Source organism: Trypanosoma theileri (assembly GCF_002087225.1).
Source record: "Trypanosoma theileri isolate Edinburgh chromosome Unknown TM35_Tth_40_V1, whole genome shotgun sequence".
Lineage (NCBI taxonomy): Eukaryota > Euglenozoa > Kinetoplastea > Trypanosomatida > Trypanosomatidae > Trypanosoma > Trypanosoma theileri.
The window spans coordinates 183,646-206,722 of NW_021639882.1; the positions used below are offsets into that span (position 1 = coordinate 183,646).

General features: G+C 39.7%; 9 protein-coding genes across 9 annotated transcripts; all 9 read right to left on the minus strand.

The window, feature by feature from the left end:
* Positions 1 to 148: 148 nt before the first annotated feature.
* On the minus strand, positions 149 to 1,789 carry TM35_000401650 (putative DNA cross-link repair 1A protein; the record flags this gene model as incomplete). The annotated part of the gene is made up of 1 exon (XM_029029780.1): positions 149 to 1,789. One exon carries the CDS (start codon positions 1,787 to 1,789, stop codon positions 149 to 151), a length of 1,641 nt encoding a protein of 546 aa, XP_028878964.1.
* A 594-nt stretch (positions 1,790 to 2,383) lies between these two features.
* Positions 2,384 to 2,971, minus strand: TM35_000401660 (uncharacterized protein; the record flags this gene model as incomplete). The annotated part of the gene is made up of 1 exon (XM_029029781.1): positions 2,384 to 2,971. One exon carries the CDS (start codon positions 2,969 to 2,971, stop codon positions 2,384 to 2,386), a length of 588 nt encoding a protein of 195 aa, XP_028878965.1.
* Positions 2,972 to 3,390: 419 nt separating this feature from the next.
* On the minus strand, positions 3,391 to 6,198 carry TM35_000401670 (IQ motif containing with AAA domain 1; the record flags this gene model as incomplete). Its single annotated transcript, XM_029029782.1, has 1 exon — positions 3,391 to 6,198. The coding sequence occupies one exon, from the start codon at positions 6,196 to 6,198 to the stop codon at positions 3,391 to 3,393; it is 2,808 nt and encodes a 935-aa protein (XP_028878966.1).
* A 2,581-nt stretch (positions 6,199 to 8,779) lies between these two features.
* TM35_000401680 (phospholipid-transporting ATPase 1-like protein) lies at positions 8,780 to 12,076 on the minus strand (the record flags this gene model as incomplete). Its single annotated transcript, XM_029029783.1, has 1 exon — positions 8,780 to 12,076. One exon carries the CDS (start codon positions 12,074 to 12,076, stop codon positions 8,780 to 8,782), a length of 3,297 nt encoding a protein of 1,098 aa, XP_028878967.1.
* A 626-nt stretch (positions 12,077 to 12,702) lies between these two features.
* Positions 12,703 to 13,539, minus strand: TM35_000401690 (uncharacterized protein; the record flags this gene model as incomplete). The annotated part of the gene is made up of 1 exon (XM_029029784.1): positions 12,703 to 13,539. The coding sequence occupies one exon, from the start codon at positions 13,537 to 13,539 to the stop codon at positions 12,703 to 12,705; it is 837 nt and encodes a 278-aa protein (XP_028878968.1).
* Positions 13,540 to 13,806: 267 nt separating this feature from the next.
* Positions 13,807 to 17,043, minus strand: TM35_000401700 (uncharacterized protein; the record flags this gene model as incomplete). The annotated part of the gene is made up of 1 exon (XM_029029785.1): positions 13,807 to 17,043. One exon carries the CDS (start codon positions 17,041 to 17,043, stop codon positions 13,807 to 13,809), a length of 3,237 nt encoding a protein of 1,078 aa, XP_028878969.1.
* A 375-nt stretch (positions 17,044 to 17,418) lies between these two features.
* Positions 17,419 to 18,477, minus strand: TM35_000401710 (ras-family member, GTP-binding protein; the record flags this gene model as incomplete). The annotated part of the gene is made up of 1 exon (XM_029029786.1): positions 17,419 to 18,477. One exon carries the CDS (start codon positions 18,475 to 18,477, stop codon positions 17,419 to 17,421), a length of 1,059 nt encoding a protein of 352 aa, XP_028878970.1.
* Positions 18,478 to 20,050: 1,573 nt separating this feature from the next.
* On the minus strand, positions 20,051 to 21,721 carry TM35_000401720 (putative phosphoprotein phosphatase; the record flags this gene model as incomplete). The annotated part of the gene is made up of 1 exon (XM_029029787.1): positions 20,051 to 21,721. The coding sequence occupies one exon, from the start codon at positions 21,719 to 21,721 to the stop codon at positions 20,051 to 20,053; it is 1,671 nt and encodes a 556-aa protein (XP_028878971.1).
* An 884-nt stretch (positions 21,722 to 22,605) lies between these two features.
* On the minus strand, positions 22,606 to 23,022 carry TM35_000401730 (ubiquitin-conjugating enzyme-like; the record flags this gene model as incomplete). Its single annotated transcript, XM_029029788.1, has 1 exon — positions 22,606 to 23,022. The coding sequence occupies one exon, from the start codon at positions 23,020 to 23,022 to the stop codon at positions 22,606 to 22,608; it is 417 nt and encodes a 138-aa protein (XP_028878972.1).
* Between the last annotated feature and the right edge of the window lie 55 nt (positions 23,023 to 23,077).

Genomic DNA, 23,077 nt, shown 5'->3' on the forward strand with positions numbered 1-23,077 from the left:
AACACAGTATATAAATCTCCTTATATACTTTTATATATGTATAACATGTGTGTGTGAGAGAGAGAGAGAGAGAAAGAAAAAGGAAATGGAAAGGGAGAGAAAAACAAAAAAAAAGATGACAATAATTACCATAAAGAGATTATTACTTTCAAAGGTCAAGAAGATCGGCTAGTTGTGATAGCAACGTTCCAGAAGAGAGATAAGATTTATCTAGAACCTCTTCTTTTTGTTCTTCTTCTGATGTATAACATGTGTCAGTTTCTCTTTTCCGCTTCTCCCGCTCTTGCCTTGGTGGTGAAATGGAGTTTGAAGAAGTCATCTCACCCACATGAAAAGATGAACTCTCTGTCGTTGGTAAACGTATACAAAAACCACTTCTTTTCACTTTATACGACAATTGTTTCTGTACCCCTATATTATTGTTATTGTTCCTTTGCTGCGGTGAGGAATCATGCCATTCTCTCCCATTATCCTGCACATTATCCGATATACTCAAGAACTGATTCACGTACGGCCGCCTCAAGTACGGCCCAAGACGTTCCATCACGATCATCCCACGGCAGGGTTTGTAGTGCAGCGGCGTTACTGACAGGGGCCGCAAAAAGGCCATAAAGTCCATAATTTCCTGCGGTGTGGAGTGCAGAGTTGTTGGTATTTCCCACACACACGGCTCATCGTGGGTGTTGCGGGATCGAAGACGTGCCCATCCGGACATCACCACACCGTAATGAGGAGTATTGTCATTTAACGTGGCCGCCGTCTGCAGTTCCTCAGCAGTGATATGTTTGAGTGAAGAGACAACTTCAATTCGGGGAAATGTCGTGTTGTAGTCACTATGTGTATATGGCGCAAAGTGATCCATATGAACACAAAACATTTTATCCACCGCTGCAATGGTGGTATCAAAAGAAGTGAGTAATTGTAATTGCTCGTAACGCACCTTTTCCACAAATGCAATAATCCCAAGTCGTTTAGCAAGTCGTTGTACAAGGTGTTCTTTCCCAAATTGATTGTGTAGATACACTCGTAATACGTACGGTCCTCCTTTTGGAGTATTCGTTATCTCTTTCTTCTCTAAGGAAAAGTCACGCACACGTTGATCCATTCGTCGTCCCAGTGCCTCAATGGCCTCATCTAACTCTCTCTCTGAAAGCATCTTACTCAACACTCGTGTACCGGTGTTACCATGCGTTAAGGAACATGTTTCCTGAACTCCCAAATGTAACCACGTATCATCAAGGTAAACATGATCTACACGATGTTGTGCAAAGAAAGGTTCTAAAACTTGCCTGGCTCGATCATTGTATTTAAAATCACCAGTGTAAAGAACATTTCCAAATGGTGTCTCTAAGAAGAACATGACACTCCCAGGAATATGAAAAGCAGGTAACATATACAAAGTTACAGTATCTGCAACATTTGAAAGAGATTTGTTATTATCATCATCATTATTATCTTTATTTTTGTTTTGTACCGCTGCATCTAATTCCACTTCATCCTTCTTTGTATCTTTATTACAAAAAGGTATTTCCGTTATTGTTTTTACTTTTTCAAATAAATTTGTTGCCACAAACAAGGGCGGTGATACCACTCGTTGCTCCATACTTACTCCATACTTATGAATAAGTAATGCTCGTGTTACTTGATCACAAATTATTTTACCAGCACACCAGAAATTTGAAAGCCCCTTCATGTGATCGGTGTGGAAATGAGATAGAAGGTAAATGGTATTAGACCCATCACCCGGGGTGAATTGATCAATATACAGTGGAAGTAAAGGAAACTTCATGTCTATCTAATTTACAAGGCCCCCTTTTCGTTGGGGGTAAAGGGGCTGTAATAGTTAAAGAGAAACCAAAAACAACACATAGTATCCACAAACAAAGAGATAGATAGAATGAAAAAAAAAAGGAAAAAACGGAATGGAAGAAAACAAAAAAAAAACAAAACAAAAAAAAAAAACATATACACGGGAATCAGAGTCGTTTACTGTCGTGCCGCTACCACCATCCGTAACTTTTACTTTTCTCTGTTACACACAGACGGACAGAGAGACAACTTGTGATTCCCTAACGGAAAGTTATCTGACGGCTTCTTCTCATTGCTTTGCGCAGAAAAGTGAGTCAACGGTCACTCCATCCAGTCGTTGGAAACACATATATGGACGACATCTCCAATCGACTGCAGTGACTGGAATGTGGAACAATGAGTTCTTCATTCCCCTCTACTTTGGAAAAAAAAGGCAAGCAAAGCACATGAGAGAAAAGCCAAGATACGTTAGAAAATAAGCCCAAAAAGAAAGAGTATCAAACCATAATAAAAACCACTATTATTAGTAATAGTAATATTATTATTATTATTACTGATATTATTATTATTATTATTACTTAAAAAAATCAGTAGCCGTCGTTGTAGAAACACCTTTCTCTTGTGCACACTTTCTTAACTTGTCATTTTCTGTTATATACAGAACATTATCACAACTGTTCTCTTTCATGTAAAGCGCCCAACTAATATATCGGTGCTCGTTAAGAAGATCCTTCTCCAAGCCAAGGTCACGTAAAAATCCTTTATGTTCATTTACGCCTTTTTGCTGAAATATCATCCACTTTTCATTCTTATGCAAAAAAATAAAATCCAACAGGTCCCGCAACCGTTGTGCTTCCACAACATCTGTAGAAGAATCATTCTTTCTGAGTACCTTCTGTGCGTCTTTGTTCCTCTTATCTAATTGATGAAGCAATAACTCAGATATAAGAATAGAGTTCATACAATAGTTATCCGTCAAGTGTGGTATAACGCCACGCTTATGTGCTTCCAGTAATGATGGGAGGTCAAATAAAAGACGCTTCTCACAGGGGAATTCATCTCGATCCTTTTTCTCATTTGGAATGGTATCATTTAGAGTGATGGATCTAAATGTGTTCAATGGAAGTTGACGAAGGCGTGTGATTTTAAGTTCCATCGACATTTTAAACTAATTCAAATCCATCGACTGATGTAACAAAGAAAAGAAAAGAAAAAAGAAAAAGGAAAAAAGAAATGAAAAATAATGAACAATAGAAAGAAGTAAAATCAGGAGAAAAGTTTAGGTTCAATAATGATTCTCATGCCCACCCCCCAAAAAAAAAGAGAAAACCTTACCTCTTGCAACACTGACCGCAAGAGAGTAAAAAGGTTTTTTCTTTTTTGTTGTTGTTGTTGTTTTAATTCAATAAAGAAAGAAATAAATAAACGCAATTTGTACATCTTTTCTTTCGATGTTTCACTTCTCTAAGCTACATCATTGATGATACACACACACACACAAACACAAACACAAACACATATATACACCGAAACTCTTTTTTTTTTGTTTGTTTGTTTCCACCCCTCACTCCCACTACCTCTCTATTCCTTTTTCTTTCTCTTGGTCCCTGTTTCCTTCTTCTCTGCTGCTGGTACATCCACTGGTAGGTTTACACGGCGAAGGTGTAGTGGAAGTCGCTGTGTGAATTCCTTCATCTGCGTCTCTTCCTCTGCTGTGGGTGGTGACACTCGTGTGATGGCACGCAAAAAGTCATCGGCAACAAGTGGTCGCTGCGGCAATCGTCGCAGGCGTCGTGGGTGTAATACTTCATCCACAACCGTGCGGAGAGACCCACATGTGAGTCGCTCTGTGAGAAGTGCCAACTCGTGATAATCCTCCGCCTTCAGTGCTGTGGCATCTCCTGTGCGTTGGGCAATGAATTCCTGCAATACAATCAAACGAGAGGCGTAATCCGGACTTCCACAATAAACCATGTGTGCAAAGTGAGTTACCATCGCATTAAAATCCGCTTCCCATGGAGTGGATGAGGTTCCAATGACCATTACTCGATCTGTAGGAGAAAGACCAGCGATACCTTTAAGAACCTCTTTTTTCATTTTTTTTCCACGGGCTAGTAATGGATCTTTAGGTCCCTTTCGTTTCTTCTTCCGCATGAACAATTTTTCAATATGATCAATGTAAATGACAGATGGAGCCATTACTTTTGCAAGGTGAAATACCATTTGAATAATACCTACGAGACCAGTATTTGTTTCAAAAATTCCAGGAGAAATATCAAAGAAATTTGATCCACTGTGATTACAAATAGCCTGTACAAGACGTGTCTTACCACTACCAGAGAAACCATAAAGAAGTAGTGTCTTGGCACTTGGCGCGAGATCATGAATAACTTGAGAACCAAGAGGAAGAATAGCATACTCCGCTACACTTTGACGTACTTGTGCTGGTGAAGGTTCACTCAACCATGTCGCCTGTTGTAGATAGTTATCAAATAATTTTTGAAAAGCTTCCTTTTTCATTTTCATAACCTGTTCAACATTTGCATCCCAGTTATTAAGAATACGTTGCCATTTCTTTCTAAGTTCTTCATCTGGTTTTTGCACACGTAAAAGTGCATCCAGTGGTGATCCATGTATTACAGCTGAACCCAAATAATCCTCTAATTTAATATTTGGGTCTGGTAATTGAAGTACATTTAAACGTACAGCCGTATTCATAAATGTTTCAATTTTTACACCCTTTGTTGGGTCTTTTAATTTTGGTGCTCGTGGTTTCCTGGGTCCTTTCTTTTTTCCACCCTTCTTTTTTTTACCACCACGACGTTCTTGTTCAAGACGTACCTTTAAATTCTCTACTTCTACCATGATGAGTTGATCAACAACTTTTCGTAACTCCTCCATAATGCCTCGTGGTCCTTCTAAGAGTTGTTTACGAAGTAAATTCTCATCCGCTGCTTGATCAAGATCTACCTCTTTATAGTATGTTTCTTCAAAACGTGGTTTCCATACAGTGTAATATCGCTCATCTGCAGCTTTAATATTATCCCAGAAAATACTAGGAGGTATAGCTGGTACAGTTTCCTCCTCATCTTTGCGTCGTGCAACACTACCTCCTTTTCGTGTTGTTGGTCGTCCATCTAATGTTCCTGCCATAGATGAACGTAGGGCTGCGGAGCCTGGACGACCAATAGTACTCGTTCCATCAAATGTAGATGTGGGACCCGCAGTAGCTGCAAGAGCCGCAGGAGAAGACATGGGAGCATTAAAAGATTCCAAATACTTACGACTCCCTCCTTCTTCTGGTGTAGGGAATGTTAAGGGAGAATCATCTTTACTTTCCATTCGTGCATATGCCATGCGAGTGAGTACTTCGTTTAGCATCTCTTCCATTGTTCTTGGTCCTTCCTCTGACTTAATACGAGTTTCAAGTTCAATGGCTTTTTGTCGGTAATTTGCCTCATTCATGTGTTGACGAGCCTTTCGCTCTTCCAATCGCGCTGCCGCCGCTACTTGTTGCTCATCACTCATCATTGCCGCCGTAGGCCGCATCCCAAGAAGCTGCAGCTCCTCTGCATGATCACCCCGCACTCGCTTGCGTGCAAGATATGCTTGAACAGCTCGTTGTACAACTGTTGCCGCACGTTCTTTTCCAGTAGCGTAGTTGTAATCATTATCTCGGAGCAAAGCTTGTTTTTGCTGCATATACATTAGTAATTGAAATTTGGCACGTTGACGTGCCTGACGACCTCTTTCATTTACTTGTAATATTGTAATCGCCTCATCTACCGTCATCGTCTTTGCTTCAGCCTCATTAGTACTAGTAGTAGTAGCAGCAGCAGCAATAGTACTAGCAGCAGTATTAGTATTAGTTGTAGTATTGTTGGCCTTATTATTAGCGTTAGCCAAAAACTTTGAAACAGGTGCTTCTGCATCTGTTTCTTGGTAGTGTGCTTGCAATGAGGCAATTTGACGACGTCGTTCCTGCATCTCAGATGCGTTATCCTCAACAAAATAACGTGGAATAGGAACTTCAAGTTCCTCTGGAGTCATTTTTACATCAAGCATGGCGTTATCCAGCTTTACAAACTCCCCACAGTTTGCTGTTAAGAGACTTCGTATTTCTAACATACGCCCTACACAAGTATCGAGTAATGTTCGCACATCGTAGCGCTTTTGTGGTTGCAGTTGTGCGTCGTGTACACGAGCGAGTCGGCGTACGGTGCGCAGGTATTGTATATAGAGTGATGTGAGAGAACTGAGCAGCTGTTCATACCGCTGCCGTCCTGTTGGTGCCACTCGTAATTTGCTGAGATTGACATCTTCTCTCCAGATGGTGACAAGATCCTCTAGGGCCTGTTGATAATATTCTTCGTATGTGGCAGATGACATTATACTTTAAATTGTTTCTTTCTTCCCTTCTTGTCTATTTCTTTGCTCCTTTTCTCGTTACTTCCTCCTTGCTCTGTCCCTTGAGAATACATATATACAGAAAAAAAATAAAGGAAAGAAAAAAAGAGAGAAGAAATGAAATACAGTTATTGAAGTACAGCAAAAAAAAAAAAGAAAAAAATCATGATTTCACAATGTCTTCAGATATAATCAGGTATATATATATATATATCGCATTTCTTTTTTTTTTTTTTCGTGATTTCTCTATCACTGCAGATGTAGCCATAAACTACAGCAGCACTAATGGCAGTGGAATCAGTGTTAATTATAGCAACAGTAGGGGAGTATATTCACCCAGAGTACATACAAATAAAACCTCTCTCGAAGAAACATCCATAATTATGCAAAAAGAAAAATAAAATACAATAAAAAACAGAGATAACACTTGCTCTTGTTTTTTTTTCTTTTCTTTTTTCTTCGTTTGTTACTTTATTTCTTTTTCGCTTGTATTCATATATTTATTCTTCCTTCTCAGTATCTTCTCTTCTAATTTCAACTCCCCTGACGATTGCAAGCATATCACTCCCAGTATACTGCACACTCACACAATAAAGATGAAATGGGAAAGAAAAATAAAAAAAAAAAAAGATGAATTGATGTTTTTCTCACGTATAAGGGGATTTTGACACTACATTTACACTTTCTTTCTTTTCTCTTTTTCTTTCTTTTACCCCTTAACTCTCCCGAATATACAGATATCTCTCATTACTTTTTTGTGGACAACCCCACATCCAATACCAACAAAGAGAAAAGAAGCACAATGAAGAAGAAGAAAAAAAAAAAAATGTTATCACCACCGCTATTTATTTCTCTCTTTAATTCCTTTTTCTTTTTTTTTCTTCAGATCAAACTAATCTTTATAATATTACGGTTATTTTCTTTTCTTCTCCCTGCTGTTTTCTCGCTTTTTTTTTTTTCTTTTTATTCTTTACTGGCCCCCACAGCCAGTGGGTTGCTATTGTGTGAAACAGCGTAAAGTACAAATCCAGAAAAAAAAAAGAAACAAAAAAAACACATCAGAGAAAAAAAAAAAAAGAACGACTATAAATAACAAGAAGTGTAGTACTAGCCATCATCAACAGAAGAGAATGCGAATGGGAAAAAAAAAGAAAGAAAGAAAAGGAAACTGTAAACAATACTTTACTCTTTCCTTCTTTCTCAGGAGTACACGACAGCAGGAATATCCAAAACATCATCATCAGTTGCTGCATTCTCCTATCCTCTCTTTCTTTCTTTCTTTATCCCCTTCTCTTCCACACAGAGTACACCACACGTGCGCAATAAACAAGAAAAAAAAAAGAAAAAAAATTAATATATATATATATATTTCTTGCTTGTAGTTAGACATCGTTCTTCTGGTACAGTTGCGATACAATGTACCGCAGATCGTTCCCACTGTTACCACCGCATCTCACATGATAACGCAACTTTATCACGGCGAAGAATCCCTTCATTAAATTATTTCTTTTACCTTCACTCTCTGCATCATTTGCTTATCCTTCCCATTATGCACATGAGAAAAAAAAAAAACATACACTCAGAATTTGTTTTTGTTTGTTTGTTTTCTTCGTTTTTTTTTTTTTTTTTGTTCTTTTCCATCTACACACTTTCTCACCTTCGTAATGTAAATGGGTTTTCAAATTGCGTCTCCCCCTTTTCACCTCAGCAGCGGCTAAACTGTTTCTACCATGGAGTATGACTAGCACAATGAGTGTCATGTACACAGTATTCCTCAAACAAACCCATATGAACATATAATCAATATGTCCCTATCAATAAGAGCAATAAATCAGCGACAAGATCATTGAATAGTTTGTATAGACACAAACCGTCATACACAGATATATATATATAAAGCCAGCCCTTCAGTTATAGGGAAGAAAGAAAAACAGGTGGTATCAAGTGAACGTGGAACGAGAAAAGCAAGAACAATCAGATATAAGCGAGAAAAAAAAAGAAAAGAGATTGTGCACAGTCATTCACATTGGAATTAGAAGAGAAAAAGAAACACCAGAAGAAATTCTGTAGAGCACACAGACGAAAAAAGGAAAAAAAAAAAAAAAACCAAAAATGAAAAAGTCAAAAAAAAAAACCTAAACTATGGAAAAAAAAGTCAATAACAACTAAACCAATAATAATAATAATAATAATAATAATAATAATAATAATAATAATAATCGCAGACCATTGAATTCACTAGATATAAAAGTATCTGCTTGACGCACAGTTTATATTGCATCCGCGTAAAAGGGAAAAAAAAGAAAACAATCTGCTAACCATATTCTGCGGTAGGACGTTACTCTTTTTTTTTTTTTGCGTTTCTTCTTCTTTTTTTTTGCTTTTGCTTTTGCGTTTTTTTTTTTTTTTTAATTAATTAATTTTTATTTTTTTCTGAAGTGGGTAGGAGTGAGGTGGGGAGAGAATAAAGAGGGATATGGCTATCGTGTTATTGGTGTAAAGGAATACCAACCATATATATATATATATATATATATATATATATATTAGATAGATATATAGATTACACCGCTTCAACGCTATTATCACGATCTGGAGGGTCCTTGAATTTTGCTTGAGCCTTTAGCATACCAAAGTACTCCTCCTCTGTTGTATCACGCAAAGTAGGGAATAATCGCTTTTGAAAGTGCAACACGGAAACGTCAATAATGAGAACAAGGCTCCCAACAAAGAAAAGCAGGTATAACCAAAACTTTCCACCTGACATCAAGATATAGAATTGCCAGTAGAGTGTAGACTCACCGATGCGGGTGATGGCAGAGTATACAAGCATGAGACAGAGCAGAAACACCGCCGATAGGGCAATTCCCAAATATTGCATCCATCGCCAACACCGCACCTGCAAACCAAACCGACCAAGAACCACACACACCAGCATAAATAACATCATGGTTCCTAACATATTTCCCGAAATATTACGAGTCGCATCAAAATCAAGACTCAAAGCAGTTGGAAGCATAACAAAGTAAAGTGTCACTGAATGTAATATACACTCTGCAAGCCAGCGAAGAAGGACATTTGTATTAAAGTACAGCCCACGGGAAAGAAGAACAAAAAGTTCTGGACGCTTTATTAACGCATCAGTTGGAAGATCTTGATCAAATATACCCATAAAAAAAGGTGGAATACTCGTCAGCACCACATTATAGAATGTTAACAACCATCCATCAAATAGTGTAAGTCCTGAATATCCGCAATAAAAAGAAAATATGACTTGAATAAAAGAGAGAGTAATATTTTTGTAAAAACTTACCATGATACAACTGGCATTGCGTAAAAGTGAGTAACGTCCATGAACGGCACAAAGACATCGGAGGTTTCTAAACCGCGGAATCGCATAATCGGCGGCAAGTGCAGCTTGTGAGCCCTCAAGCCCCATAATTCCAACGCCAACACGACCCTCTTGGATCATAGATACATCATTCGCACCATCACCAATAGCAATAGCGGTCTTTCCTGTAGACTTTTGAAACATTCGTACAATATTGGCTTTTTGCAAAGGTGTGAGTCGACAACAAACCGCTGAGTTCACTTCTTGCGAAACTTGCAGGAACGTTTCAAAATGATGTGCCATCGCAACTCCAAGTGCAGGACCATCAATGACAAAAGTGCAGCGTTTACCCTCACGCCTCCCTCGTTCCACGTGCAGTTGCACTTGTTGTATATCCGCCGCAACCTTCTCAATCGCCGCCGCATCTCTCGGCTCGCGGGATCCAATGTCAATATGCACCACAAAGTCTTTTCGTGGATCACACAATGTTGTGGTTGCGGCTATAGTCAGTGCCGTCTCTCGCTTGTCACCTGTAAGCATCCAAATCACAACTCCTGCTGTAAGAAAGAAGGAGACTGTCTCTGGTACATCTTCCTGTAGTTTATCCTCAATAGCTGTCGCACCAACAAGTTTTAAATGTTGTTCAATTTCTAAACAAGCTTTATCAACTGATTCACTTCGATTAACAAGTGTTTTTCCAGCTTCAATGAAACCCTTGTGCCAATTTTCGAAATCTTCTGGTGAAAGAATACGTGATCCTACAAGAAGTGTCCGTAAACCATACTCACCCATTTCTGCTAATTTACCAGATAAATTCCTCATATATTCTTGTACCTCAAGATCATCAGAGAGACGAAGACTTAATGAACTATCAGCACCTTTTGTAAAAAGAATAATACGTTGATCAGTACGATCTTTTACAATAATGCTCATCATTTTTCTTTCAGGTGTAAACTCAAGTGTTGCTAAAATTTCATATGTACGTTTTTCTCCTTCTACTTCTACTATCATAGTTCGTGAAGTACGTTCAAGAAGACGAAATCCATGCTCTGCAGCAGTTGTAACAAGAGCTACTTCATCAGGAGAACTACCCTCATAAACAATACCTAATGGGTTATTACTATCTGGAAATGGTTGAATTGTGTGACATAGAGATAAGGCAAGAAAATATTCTTCTGCGGCAGCTCGTATTGGAGATTGACGATCTAATAATTGTAATGATCTTTCCCAGTTATCACCACCAATGGTATGACCTTTAATATCACCCATTTTATATTTCATAACATTCTCTGTCAGAGTACCTGTTTTATCGGTAAAAATAAAACGAACCATTGCGAGTTGTTCATTTAAATTTGATGTATTGGGTTTACAACGACGCCATCTTCCACTTACCAATTCCATCATCCTATTATCTCGTCGCATCCAATGAGCTTGAATGACTTTACATACTTCAATAGTCACAAATAATGAAATTGGTATAAGGTAACTAAAAAGAATAAAATATGTAACATAGCGACGAAACCACACAACGTAATCGCGATACTCTTCCAAGTACCATCTGACGTACCAATGATTATGGTGATATGTATTCCACCACACGGCGAGTGAAGAAATTATTATGAGAAATATATTCTGAAGAATAAACACTACAAGAATTAATATGTTCAATTTATGATCTAAATCAGAAGATTTTGGGGGTCGTTTCTTTAAATTTCGAAACATCTTCGTATCTCTACCAGCATAAATAACAAATCCCCAAAGCCAGTCTGTCTTGCGAAGCACAGACCCACGATAAAGAAACTGATTAAGATCAACAGCGTATTCTTGACCATTAAAATCAATTTTACCTGTCCATGAAAGCAATCCAGGATCAGGGGACGTTGTATGCATAGTAACTTGTACAGCTTGTATAGCTTCTACTGAACAAAGGGACCAAGTCGGTTCAATAGCCCTACGACTCTTAAGACTTATCTCACCATCTAAACTGCATGTATCTATAAAAACCTGTCCCTCCTCTGTAGAGGATGATAATAAGAACAAGTCTGCACGTACTTCTTCACCATTAAAAACACGAACTACCTCTCCTGCATGCAAATCTCGACTCGCAACTTTCTCCATAGTGCCATTCCGAAGAACTTCTACTTCAATAGAATTAGCCTTTCTGTCCGCTCGATGACGTCTGTACTCTTCAGCTCCTTCCTTAACAAGTGCCACTGCAATAACAAATACGAGAGGTGCTATAGCTGTAGCAGGGCTTACAGGCGCAATGCCAGGGATAAGGGAAAGGGCCATGCAGATTAGAAAGTAAAAATTACTGATTTTTCTAAACTGCATAAGAAGCGCTAATGGAAAGAATGATATTATGGTATATTCAGATGTTTTGATGAAGTTGTTAGGGTAGTTATATGGAGCATTGGCTTCTCTATCATTCATGTGTACAATAACCTCCACATTCACATCTTCTTCATCTGCCTCTCGGTTGCAGCCAAAGCACCAAGCACACTTCATATTCTCACAAGGATTACCCATTGTGAGATTTAAAAAAGAAAAAAAAAACTAGTTTTTCTTCACTATTTCACTCTCTTTCTTCTTTCTTCCTTTCCCTCTTTTTACTACAGTCCCTTTCTTCCTTCTTTCAGTTTTCTTTTTTTTTTTTTCTTCTATTTTCTTCTTCTCGTTAATTTTATTTTTCTGTTTCCTTTATTATACCTCTGTGCGTTTGCAGACGGGGCAAACAAGTTTGTTTTTCGTTATTTCACTTTATCCCTTTCTTGGGGTTGAGCGCTGCAACACACTGCTAGCAGTTCACTCTGCTAGCACAGGAATGAATAATTCCCTTTTTGCTCTCCTTTGACTTACAGAAGAAATTCTGTAAATGACATATTTTTTCGAATATAAACGAGAAGAAGAAAATAGAAGAAAAAAAAAAAGAGGAAACAAAATAGAATGAGACATTAGATACAATATTGGCTCGGGTGTACTGTTAAACCTCAAATACCAGTAAAAAATAAATAAATAAATAAATAAATAAATAAATAAATAAATAAATAAATAAATAAATAATAATAATAATAATAATAATAATAATAATAATAATAATAATAATAATAACCCTCTGGAAGAAGAAAAACGAAAAGCACGTCATCCTTCTAACCTCATTCGAGTGCACTCACGTGCGCCGGTAAGTTTAATACCGCAATGTGACCCTCACGATCTCTCACCGCAATACATCCACGTCCTTCCATCAGATTCCGCACAGCCAATAAGGCTTGTGCCGGCGAAAGCGGGGTCAACCCACGTTCCTTTTTATACAACCTCAGCAATTTATCAGAGGAGTCTAAAAACGTATCCCTCGTATCGCGTGTATTGTTTCCAAGAGATTCCTTCTCTCTGTGCTCCTTCTCACTGACCTCTTCTGTGCGGGTTCGTCTTCGCTTTCGCGTCTCGAGTGATGAGAGAAGATCTGGCAACAGTGGCGGCAGACACCTCGTGGCACTTCCTGCGTGCATCGCCATAGCCGCTATCATGTTCTCTTCTTTTTCAAATGCCACAGCAGTGACACCATCTTCAATCTGGCAGCGCGCAACAACACCTTCAAGAGTATCAACAACTGTAGAGAAAAAACAGGCACACATAGTATATGTGTAATGTGCTAATTGTGGCGGTAGGGGATACGATATCAAACGTGTCGTAGTTTTAGTATCGTGAGTAGATTTACTATTTTCTTCCTCAACGTCAAGACGACTGGCACGTTTAACATGAATTAACACACCGTCTAATGTAGGTGGTGATGTGTTACTAATTCGCTCAAGTGCTTCTACTGCAGATGTTTCATTGGTGAAGTGTGCATAGGCATGGCCCTTGTGTTCCCCGCTGTGTGAGCCCTGCAGTAGCTGGATATGTGTTGCCTCAGAAAACAAGTCTTTAAGAAATTTCTCAACTTCTTCAGAAGGAACACTCTTAGGTATTTTGGAAATAAACAATTTGTGCATTTCCCATTAAAATGAGGTAATGGGATAATAAAGAAAGCGTGAACGATCTCACACTTCCTTCTTGTCCTCTAAAGTGCATCGCAAAAAAAAAAAAAAAAAAAAAAAAAAACGAAGTGACAGCAGTTGAAGTTTTCAACAGAAGTAAGTATAACATCATAAAAGGGAGAAATATAAAAAAAAAAACAGTAAAATAGAAAGAGAGGTTGAAACAGGTATCATTTTTTTTTTTTCTTTTTCCTCATTTTTTGATTCCTTCCACAACGTTATTTATTTGGCGCGTAACCTCGCGAGTATTTCCTCATTCTGTGCCTCAATACGACTGTTCTGACGCTGTAGACGTTGCAGATCGGCCATCATAATATTAACCGAGACACTAGACATGTCGCTCGCAGCACTTCCCACACTGCCAGGCCGTGATTGCTGTCGTGACTGCAGTCGCGCGAATAATCGACTCGCTGTGGTGAATAACTCCTCCACTGTTTCATCATCTATGCTATCGGCATTGCTGCCACCCATATCGTCTTGTGGTTGTTGTAGTAGTTGCTGTTCGTAGGCGTCGGCAAGTTCGCGTAATCGATCACGCACTTCCAACGATAAGGCCCGCACGGAACTCGACCCGACAGAAGCGACGGAGTGTGAACGCGGCGGTGTGAACCCACAAACCGCCTCCCCGCCGGTGTGGAGTCCCCGCTGCGGCATCTCCTCCCGCTCCATGGATTCAATATTCACAACATCATCCTCCGTTGTCTTTACGGGACTCAACGATGGCTGACCTTTTCGTGCCGGACTGCGTACACCGTATGTGGGTACATCACCTGCAAATCTAACCTTTGCACGTTCCTGCGCAGTAATTTCAGCCTCTAGAGAAGGTGTTAAGTCTGCCTCACTTTTAGTAACTGTGTGTAAATTGAAGGCGGCCCTAGAGTCTATAGAGGTGAGGGCGGAGACATCCACCATGGATGCAGATACACGTACATCTTCACCTTCAGTAGCAGCAAATACACGTGGTAACTTTGCCGGGGCACGGTCATTTTCCCATTTCCGCATTGGTGGAAGAGAATGGTATTCTTGTCCTGATTGTATAGAGTAAGTATTATCCTTTTTTTCCAATGCAAACATAGTATTACCATTATTTCCAGTTGATGATATTGCTTCTCTTCTTATATTTGTAGCTGAACTGGCTCTCTTTCGACTACTAGGGCGTTCACTGTGGGATTGTTTAGTAGTTTCATAAAAACCATGAAGATCCTTGAAACGATACTGCAATTCCACGCTTGAAGGTCCTCCACAAGATGATGATCGTCTACTACCGCCGTGTTCACGGCCATGTCGTGATGTCCGTGTGGAAGCAGAGGAACTTCTTCCTGTACTCCCTAATTTATACAGGGAAAGAAGACCCTTAGAGTCAGATAAAACGAGACTATCACCATTTGTTGTGAAACCCACAGACAAAAAAACAGATGCTTGATTACCTCTAATAGAAGATGAAGTACTTATTTGCGCCATATGGTATCTATCTGCAAGACGCAGAATAGAGATTTCACCATCACTACGTAATGCGACAACATCACCACTAAGTGTGGGTACCACCTCTTTTAATCTTGTTGTCATTACATCTGATTCCACTTTTGGGTTTGTCGTTACTTCAAGTGGATCTCCCATAACTTTTAAAGTAGTAGCATCCACTACAACACAAGAGTCACTCTGTGTCACCAACAAGTTGCTACCGACAGAAGTAAAAGAAGTAATATCTGTACTAAATCTTACATGTGCCCCTGTCAGTAAATTGGAAACTATATGTGAAGATGCAACAAATAAGGCACCTTCAACAGAAACAAGTTGTGTTAGTGGAACATCAAAATTCGTTAGTCGTGTGGTACGCAATACCCGCAACACCAATTCCTTACCCTCTTCTTTCCACTCTCCATCAAAGTAAAACAAACTATTGTCAGGAGATAATCCAACAAACTGACCCCCTTCATGTACGACAAGACTTATAAGCGGTTCTGCAACACCAAGACGAGACAACACAGATTCTACATTTGGCGTGACGGCAACTACCTCATAAGTAGAGGACTCGTACAGTAACAACACACCAAGATCACGGTGATGGGCAACACATGTGCTCTCAAGAGTTAAGCTTCTTTGAAACCGTAGGGTAGAGTCATAGAAACGCAAACATCTCGGAGACCACAGACAGAAAGCATCTGTTGCTATAGGAATCCAACGCAACGGTACCTCATCTGGTAATACAGGTGTTTGTTGATATACACAGTGAAAAGATAATTTTCCGGTTCCATTTCCTGGTCGGAAAATGTTGTATCGTGACATATCACCACCGCTAAAGAAGAGCATAATCCTCTCACTACCACTATTGTTATTACTATCATTGCTAACATTGTGGTTATTCTTATTGTCATTGCAAGTTTTTTCAGTGATAGAGACAGCAGCCCCAGTACACAAGGAATCCATCAGCCGATTCAAGAAGGATGAACTTACAACAGCTGGAGAATTATTGTGCTTTATTTTTCCACGGAACTCCCACTTTTCTGTGGAGAAGAATCGAATTAGCGCACCACAAACAATAATGTCTGTTGTGCTGCGGTATACCGCAGTTGCGGGGCAAACTTTGCTATCCATCCACTTCACTGGCGCCCCACTGCAACGATCAAAAGAAACCAAAAAACCAACAGTTGTTAACGCCGTCAATGTTGTATCAGCAGCTGTTGCTGGTGGTAAAATTGAGACAAACTCAGCATCACGAAGTTCATTAACACTACTACAAGGTTTACTTAAAACCGTTAGAGTTCCATTTCCAGTCTCCTCAGACCTTGCAGTATTACCAATACCATCACTTTTATTACGTGTGTTGATTGACATTATTGTCGTGTTATTGCTGCTACTTCCATTGCTACTACTAAGGCGGTGAGTATCATTGTTGGTGGGGGCAGAGCACTGCACAGTCCATAGTGCCACTTCCTTAGATGAACATGTGGCAAATCCAAATACACCTGGTAGTGGTACAATAACATCTAACGCGTCTGCACATCCACGCCACAAGAGTGATTTGCTCTGTACATCCCAAAGGCAAACTCTGAAACGATCTCGCATAACAGATTCTAAACCACATGATATCACTAAGACATCGGATTCTCTATCAAAGGCATCAATAAAACAGACTGCAAAAATATTTTCACCTGTAAGACGCAGTGGTAACTTTGTAACGGTGGTGTTGGTGGTGATATAAGCTGAACCATTATCGTTTCTGTCAATATTGTTGTTCTTGCTATTACTGTTGCTAAATATTGGATTAGAAGCGGAAGTAAGGTAGAGTCCGCTATGTGCGGTCCCTACACATAAAAGGTCTTTCTTTTGATGTAAGTGAATAACAGACAACGTTTCACTGTTTGTTAAAGAAACTATATGTGTTCTATCTATGAAATCCATGTTGTATTCAGACATATTGCCGGCGTCATCATCCCTCAATCTACACACCGCTATCATGTTTATATCGCATTCGTATGCCAACCATCTGCCATCAACGCCAATAGAAACAAGTAAGGGCGACTTGACAGTGTGACCGATGACTATGGACGGTTGAGGCATCTCTTTCTATACTTTTTCTCAAAGTGAAGAAAAATAAAGAAACGCCCCTTCGTTTACCGCTGGATTGAGGGGAAAAAAAAATAAAATAAAAAGAGAAGAAAAAAAAAAGAGCAAGAGAGGCAGTTGTAGCACCTAGAAACAAAATCAGGTAGTAGTACTAGTAGTACTAGTATTAGTCATAATTAAGAAGAACCTGCAGAGGTAAAAATTAAAACTGAATGATAATATATGTATAGCTGAGATGTATGACACGAAACAGAAGCTTGTGAGATGTTACAATACTTGACGCATTTCTTCTGCAGTGCTATCACCTGAACGGAGAAACAACTCAAATGCACGCTGCGCTGACCTCACATTACATTTGTGAAGCTCCACATTAACACTTGGATCTGATGACACAATTAACACATGTGTACAACTTGTAAAAGGATGTAGTAGTGCAGTAAAGGTTTCTGTTGCAATCTGAAATCCATCTAGGCTTGTCGTGTTATTCATACAGCTCAACTTGAAGTGTTTCACTGTCTCGCTAACCTCCGTCGTTCGTTGCTCACTATCTTGCAATAAAAGTTGTCCATTTTCTTCTTCGTCGCCGTTGGTGCAATTGTTGCTATCGTTGATATTCTTGCGACTGACATGTGCAAGGCAAAGAAATGTGCTGCGCTCATAGAGAGCTACTTCGTCTGCATGACAACATCGCAGTAACTTTTTCATCTCGGCAATAAATAGATTGCGGTGGGGAATGAGTGAGCGTACCACATTGCTATAGGCAAGATAAAGTGAGTCAGACCATATGCTAGTAGCAAAGAACTGAATGTTTCCTGTCACCACATTATCATCCAGGCATGCGAGGATCTCCGCCTTTCGTGATTCAAATATTTTATCGCGCTGATCTTTTGCGATGAGATCCATCTTGTGCAGCAGCACAAAAACCTTGGCGTTTGGGCTATACTGTGTGATGTAGCACATGGCAGATTGAAAGTAGTCTAGCATCTCTGGTCGACTCCAGTCTGTTTGCATTCCGTTAGACGCATCGCGGCTCTCGCGGCTCATGCTGTTGATATCAAACACGAAGAGCATCACAGCAACACTGCGGAAGATGTACTCCTTCTGGCGTCCGAGGTACTCCGCCACGTAGCGGTGCTGCCCGCCGCAGTCCCACAGATTGAGATATAAATTGTTAAACACACGCACTTGGCTCTGGTCGAGGGAAATGGTGATGCCGAGCCGCAGGGCATCGCGTGGGAGATAATTGTCGAAGATGATACTCCGCATGCACGTCTTGCCCGCCCCGCCGGGGCCCATCAGCAGCAATTTTTGAATTTGGTCCTGCATAGCCTTCAGGAACGTATATATACGTATATATATATATATATATATATATGGAGAGAAAGAAAGAGGAATAAAGAGGAGGAGGAGGAGGAGAGAACGGCATAGAAAGTATGGCAAATACGTTTTTTTTTTTCTTTTTTTGTCTTTCTTTTCTAGGGAAAACTCCTCTCTTTATTTTACTTTATTGTTGGTTTTTTTGTTTTTTTATTTCTTTCTTTATTTGATTCCATACCTCACATCAACGTCACTTGACTCCACAAGGAAGTCATCACGAGACGCAGTGATGGGGGAATAGTTTTGTCAATGTCTTTCGCCCACTTCAAAACACAATAGATTTCATAATAATTAAAAAAAAAAACGAAACCATATAGATTCCGTTTAAATACATTGCAACAGCAATATTCATTAAGAAACGAGGAGATATTCCCCAGTATCATATTGTTGCAAATTCATTTTTGCATTGTACATTTTCTCTGACCATCATACACACTTGTTCTCAGCATAAAACACTACTGCATGCAAAGTGTACATTACTTGTGTTATCAATATTACCATCAATCGCCCACGCCGTACATGATTGCGTTATCAGAAAGTTGTTATGTTTAGAGTTAGCAAGGTATTTTGTGGAATTTCACCCAGAATGAATATCCGCAAAAGGAACTGGCATCCCCCAGAAAACTTATAAAATACACAGAACAAAATCTATTCGATTCGTGCGGGGTATAAACTCCACTAAACGCCCCTCGAGAGATCCAAATGACGCCATTTTCTCACCTTATCAATGGCATACAAGCCACTGCCATCCCATGATAGCAAGATTAACATAACCGACGCAAATAATAATTTACCTGTCAAAAGAATAACTTAAACCCATTTAAACAACTTCAGTATAAGAAAGAAAGAAAAATCAAAAACGAAAAAACAAGTATACAGGAGATGTTATTTTCTTAAAACTGAAAAAAGGGGGGAAAATCAAAAAAAAAAAAAGATAGAAATGAAGAAGAAAAAAGTTGAATCACCTTCAACAAAAAAAGAACAATTTCACTGCAAGAAAATGATGGTTGTAGCACAGGAACCCTCCTCTACTGTATTTTCCGTAAAACAATACACCCAATAAAACAGAGAAAAAAAAAGGTTACAAATGCATAAGTAATTGTTGAGTTTCACGTGTCATACATCAGCACACGTACAAGAGCGTATGAGCACGAAAAAGTTCTCGAGAACGAAAGAGTCAGCTCATAAAACCCGTACACATACACAGACACAAAAAAAAAAAAAAAATGAGAAAAACGAGAATTAACCAGAAGAAACCATAAGAGAAACAAAAATGCGATGAGATTCCTCCTTTATGTTGTTTCCTATCCTTTTGTTTTCCCTTTATTTCATCGTTTTCTTCACAGTTAATATACCGACCGTACTATACCAAAACGGATACAAGCAGAAGAAGAAAAAAAATAGTTACAAAATTCGAATATTCTCCCTATCTCTTCGTTTCTCTCACATTCTTTCCATATATATATATATATATATATATATATATATATGACACATACACACGCGTATTTTGTTGTTGTTGTTATTCTGTGAACTCAGCAAACACGAAATCTCCACATGGTTTCGGTAAAGGGGCTAAAAATAATGAAGGTATTGAAGGTGGACTTCTCTCTGAGGTGGATGCAAATTGAATAAAACGCAGATCCCCATAATCCCTATTTCCATTACAACGGTTTCTATTGTCATTATCACCCTCATTGTTATTTTTGCCACCCTCATCATCATGGCCACCATTATGATCATCATCATCATCATCATCATGAACCTTAATAGTATTCTTACCCTTATCGTTATTATCATAATCACCATCATTATCATCCCCCACTTCAGGGGCTGTAGCAACATCAGTAGTAGATGGCTGTACTATCATGATGGCGCCTAAGTTATTATTGAAACCACAGTAGTTTGGCACAGAGAACACTGTAAGCACCCTGTCGTTGTGTGTCCAGGCGTACCCATCTGAGACCACTTGGTGCGCTCTGCAGATGAAATCAAAATTATTCCGCTCGCAGAAATCGCGACTGGCATTGTCGCCGAATATATATCCACACCCACGCACGTTGCGGGAGTATGGAGTGGAGGTGTCACCTGGGTCTGACCACAATAATCCATCGACAACATCGCTGAAGACATTATCGAGTGCACTGCCGTAGTCACAGCGCTCAATACCAGTGATGAGGTCGACGGTGGACTGTGCGAGTGGCGGCGACAAACCACCGTGGACAGCGAAGAAGCGGCGCGTTGGTGTTGAAACCACTGCAGCAAGTGGGAGAAAACAAAAGACTTCATTAAAGCGCACCCACGCCGCATCACCCCCAAACTTAAGCTGCACTTCACTGTAGAAACCGTAGATGCGAGAGGTGTGAGGAACTTCGTGATTCCCACGAGTCATGTAAACAAGCTGCGGGTACTCCACCTTAAGGGCGAGCAACAGCATTACCACTTCCACACCGCACGGCCCACGGTCCACGTAGTCACCGAGAAAAAGAAACTTGCGGTCCACTCCACTCACATTCATACGCCGGTCAAACTGTTGAGAGAGAACATGTCGAAACATATCACTAAGGTGACCGTGAATATCACCAACCACCACAAGCGTCTCATCAGAACTCACGTTAATATCTAGTAGGGTACTTTCCTCCTCTAACACGGTGCGCACTTCATGACATAAGCGGTCAACCACATCTATAGTGAGAAAACGTCGAATTTTTTCATTCCATGAAGAGTTCGCACCACCAGTGACATCACCGTCTGCTTTATCATTATCAGATAGTGTAAAAGCTGTTATCCCGGCTTGCATAAAGGTATCGATAAGGTCTATAAATATACCTTTACTTGGAGGTGTTGAGAAGAATGAGGTATAGTTTGTTGAAATAACAGTTGAAGAGACGCCAAGAGGGCTACCCTCACACTCAGCTTCAGCTAGTGTTGAGGCATCTGCTCGCACTACTCTTTCTACAGCTGTTTCTGTTTCTACTTCCCCTCCCAGATCGCAGGGATCGCCGTTCTTTTTTGCATCACACAACAGTACCTTTTCATCAGTGTCAGTATGATTCTTTAAAGGTAACAGATTTACAGCATCTTCCCCCATAACGCCATCACCAATGTCACTCATAATGCCTTTTGCGCCATTCATGGACTCTGGAACACTGTTTACAACCTCTTTTTCTGGAACTGGATATTTGGCCGTCATATCCTATTTTTTTTTTTCTATTTCTTTTCCTTTTTTCTCTTCTCACCTTCTTCCTTGGTCTAAAAGGCAAACAATTTCCTGCTTCCCTTGACCCTACAGTTACGAAAACCAAGCGGTTAACCTTTTACTGATCCTGAGGGGAATAAAGCAACCTACATACAGAAAATAAAATACACCCGACAAAAAAACAACAACACAGAAAGAGAAAAAAACACCAGTAAAAAGAGTAATAACAGTAATAACATCAAGCAAAGATAAAAACGACTAATATAGTTCTGCAGAAGAGGATCAAAGAAATAGTTTAAAAGAAAAAAAGAGTGTAGGCGTCTTCACTGATCTCCCTGTTCATGAAACAGCACTTGACATAAAAATAGGTGGATGGAAAGGGGAACGGAACATCTCCAGGATTAGGGGAAGGGGGAAAAAAGGAAACGGGACATGTACCTGCACTAACACTATAAGCTACTATCACTCCCGCAGATCTCGATCAGTTTTTTTTTTTTTCGGGATCTCCACTCCTCCCCAAATGTATATATATATATATATATATTTTTTCCTTGTTCTCTTTTCTACTTCCTTCTCTTTCATTGTTTTGTTGTTGCGTTTTTCTTTTTGCCCCATAATTCCTTTTTTTCTTCCTTGTTAGGCTTTCTTTCCATTTTGATTCTTCCGCCCATCCCTTTGTTCTTCATCTCTCTTTTTTTTCTTTTCTCTCCTTCTCTCTTTCACATACTCACTCACTTTCTGATTTCTCCATGTTCTGGCTATTGCTGCCTTGTCTCCATGGTCCATCTCAACATCGAAGACACTGGTCGTAGGGTCTTCCTACTCTTGCTTCTGCTGCTACATGTTATTTTCTTTCTTTTTTTTTTTTTTCTTCTTCCTTAATATCGTGACCCCTCCTCTGGTTGGGGCAATTTTTTGTTGGCTGACTGGGTCATCTCGCGACGCAGTTCCGCAAGGCAGTTCTCCATTGTATAGCGGGGTTCCCAGTTCTTAAAGAGGTGAAACTTTGTTTTGTCCACTGTGCCATCAGCGTTAACGCATGGCAAATTCACACGACTGATAAACCGTATATGTGGTGGTTTCTTTGGATACTCCTCATCGCAGTAGATGGCTAGAGAGAGAATACGGTTCTCAAAGGTGGTGCCAGGGGGCCCAACAATAGTGCCGTTCCAGTCGTGCAGGTAAATATCGTCTGTGCCGCTAATACCAACGGAGACGTTCTGGTTTGAGCCCGTTCCCTTCTCACCCGCCTCGAGCTCCTCCAGCAGCCGAAAGTTACGCGGCACCTCCACCATAATTTCTTCTTTCTTTTTTATCGGAGCAGGTGACTTTGATTTTTTTTTTTTTTTT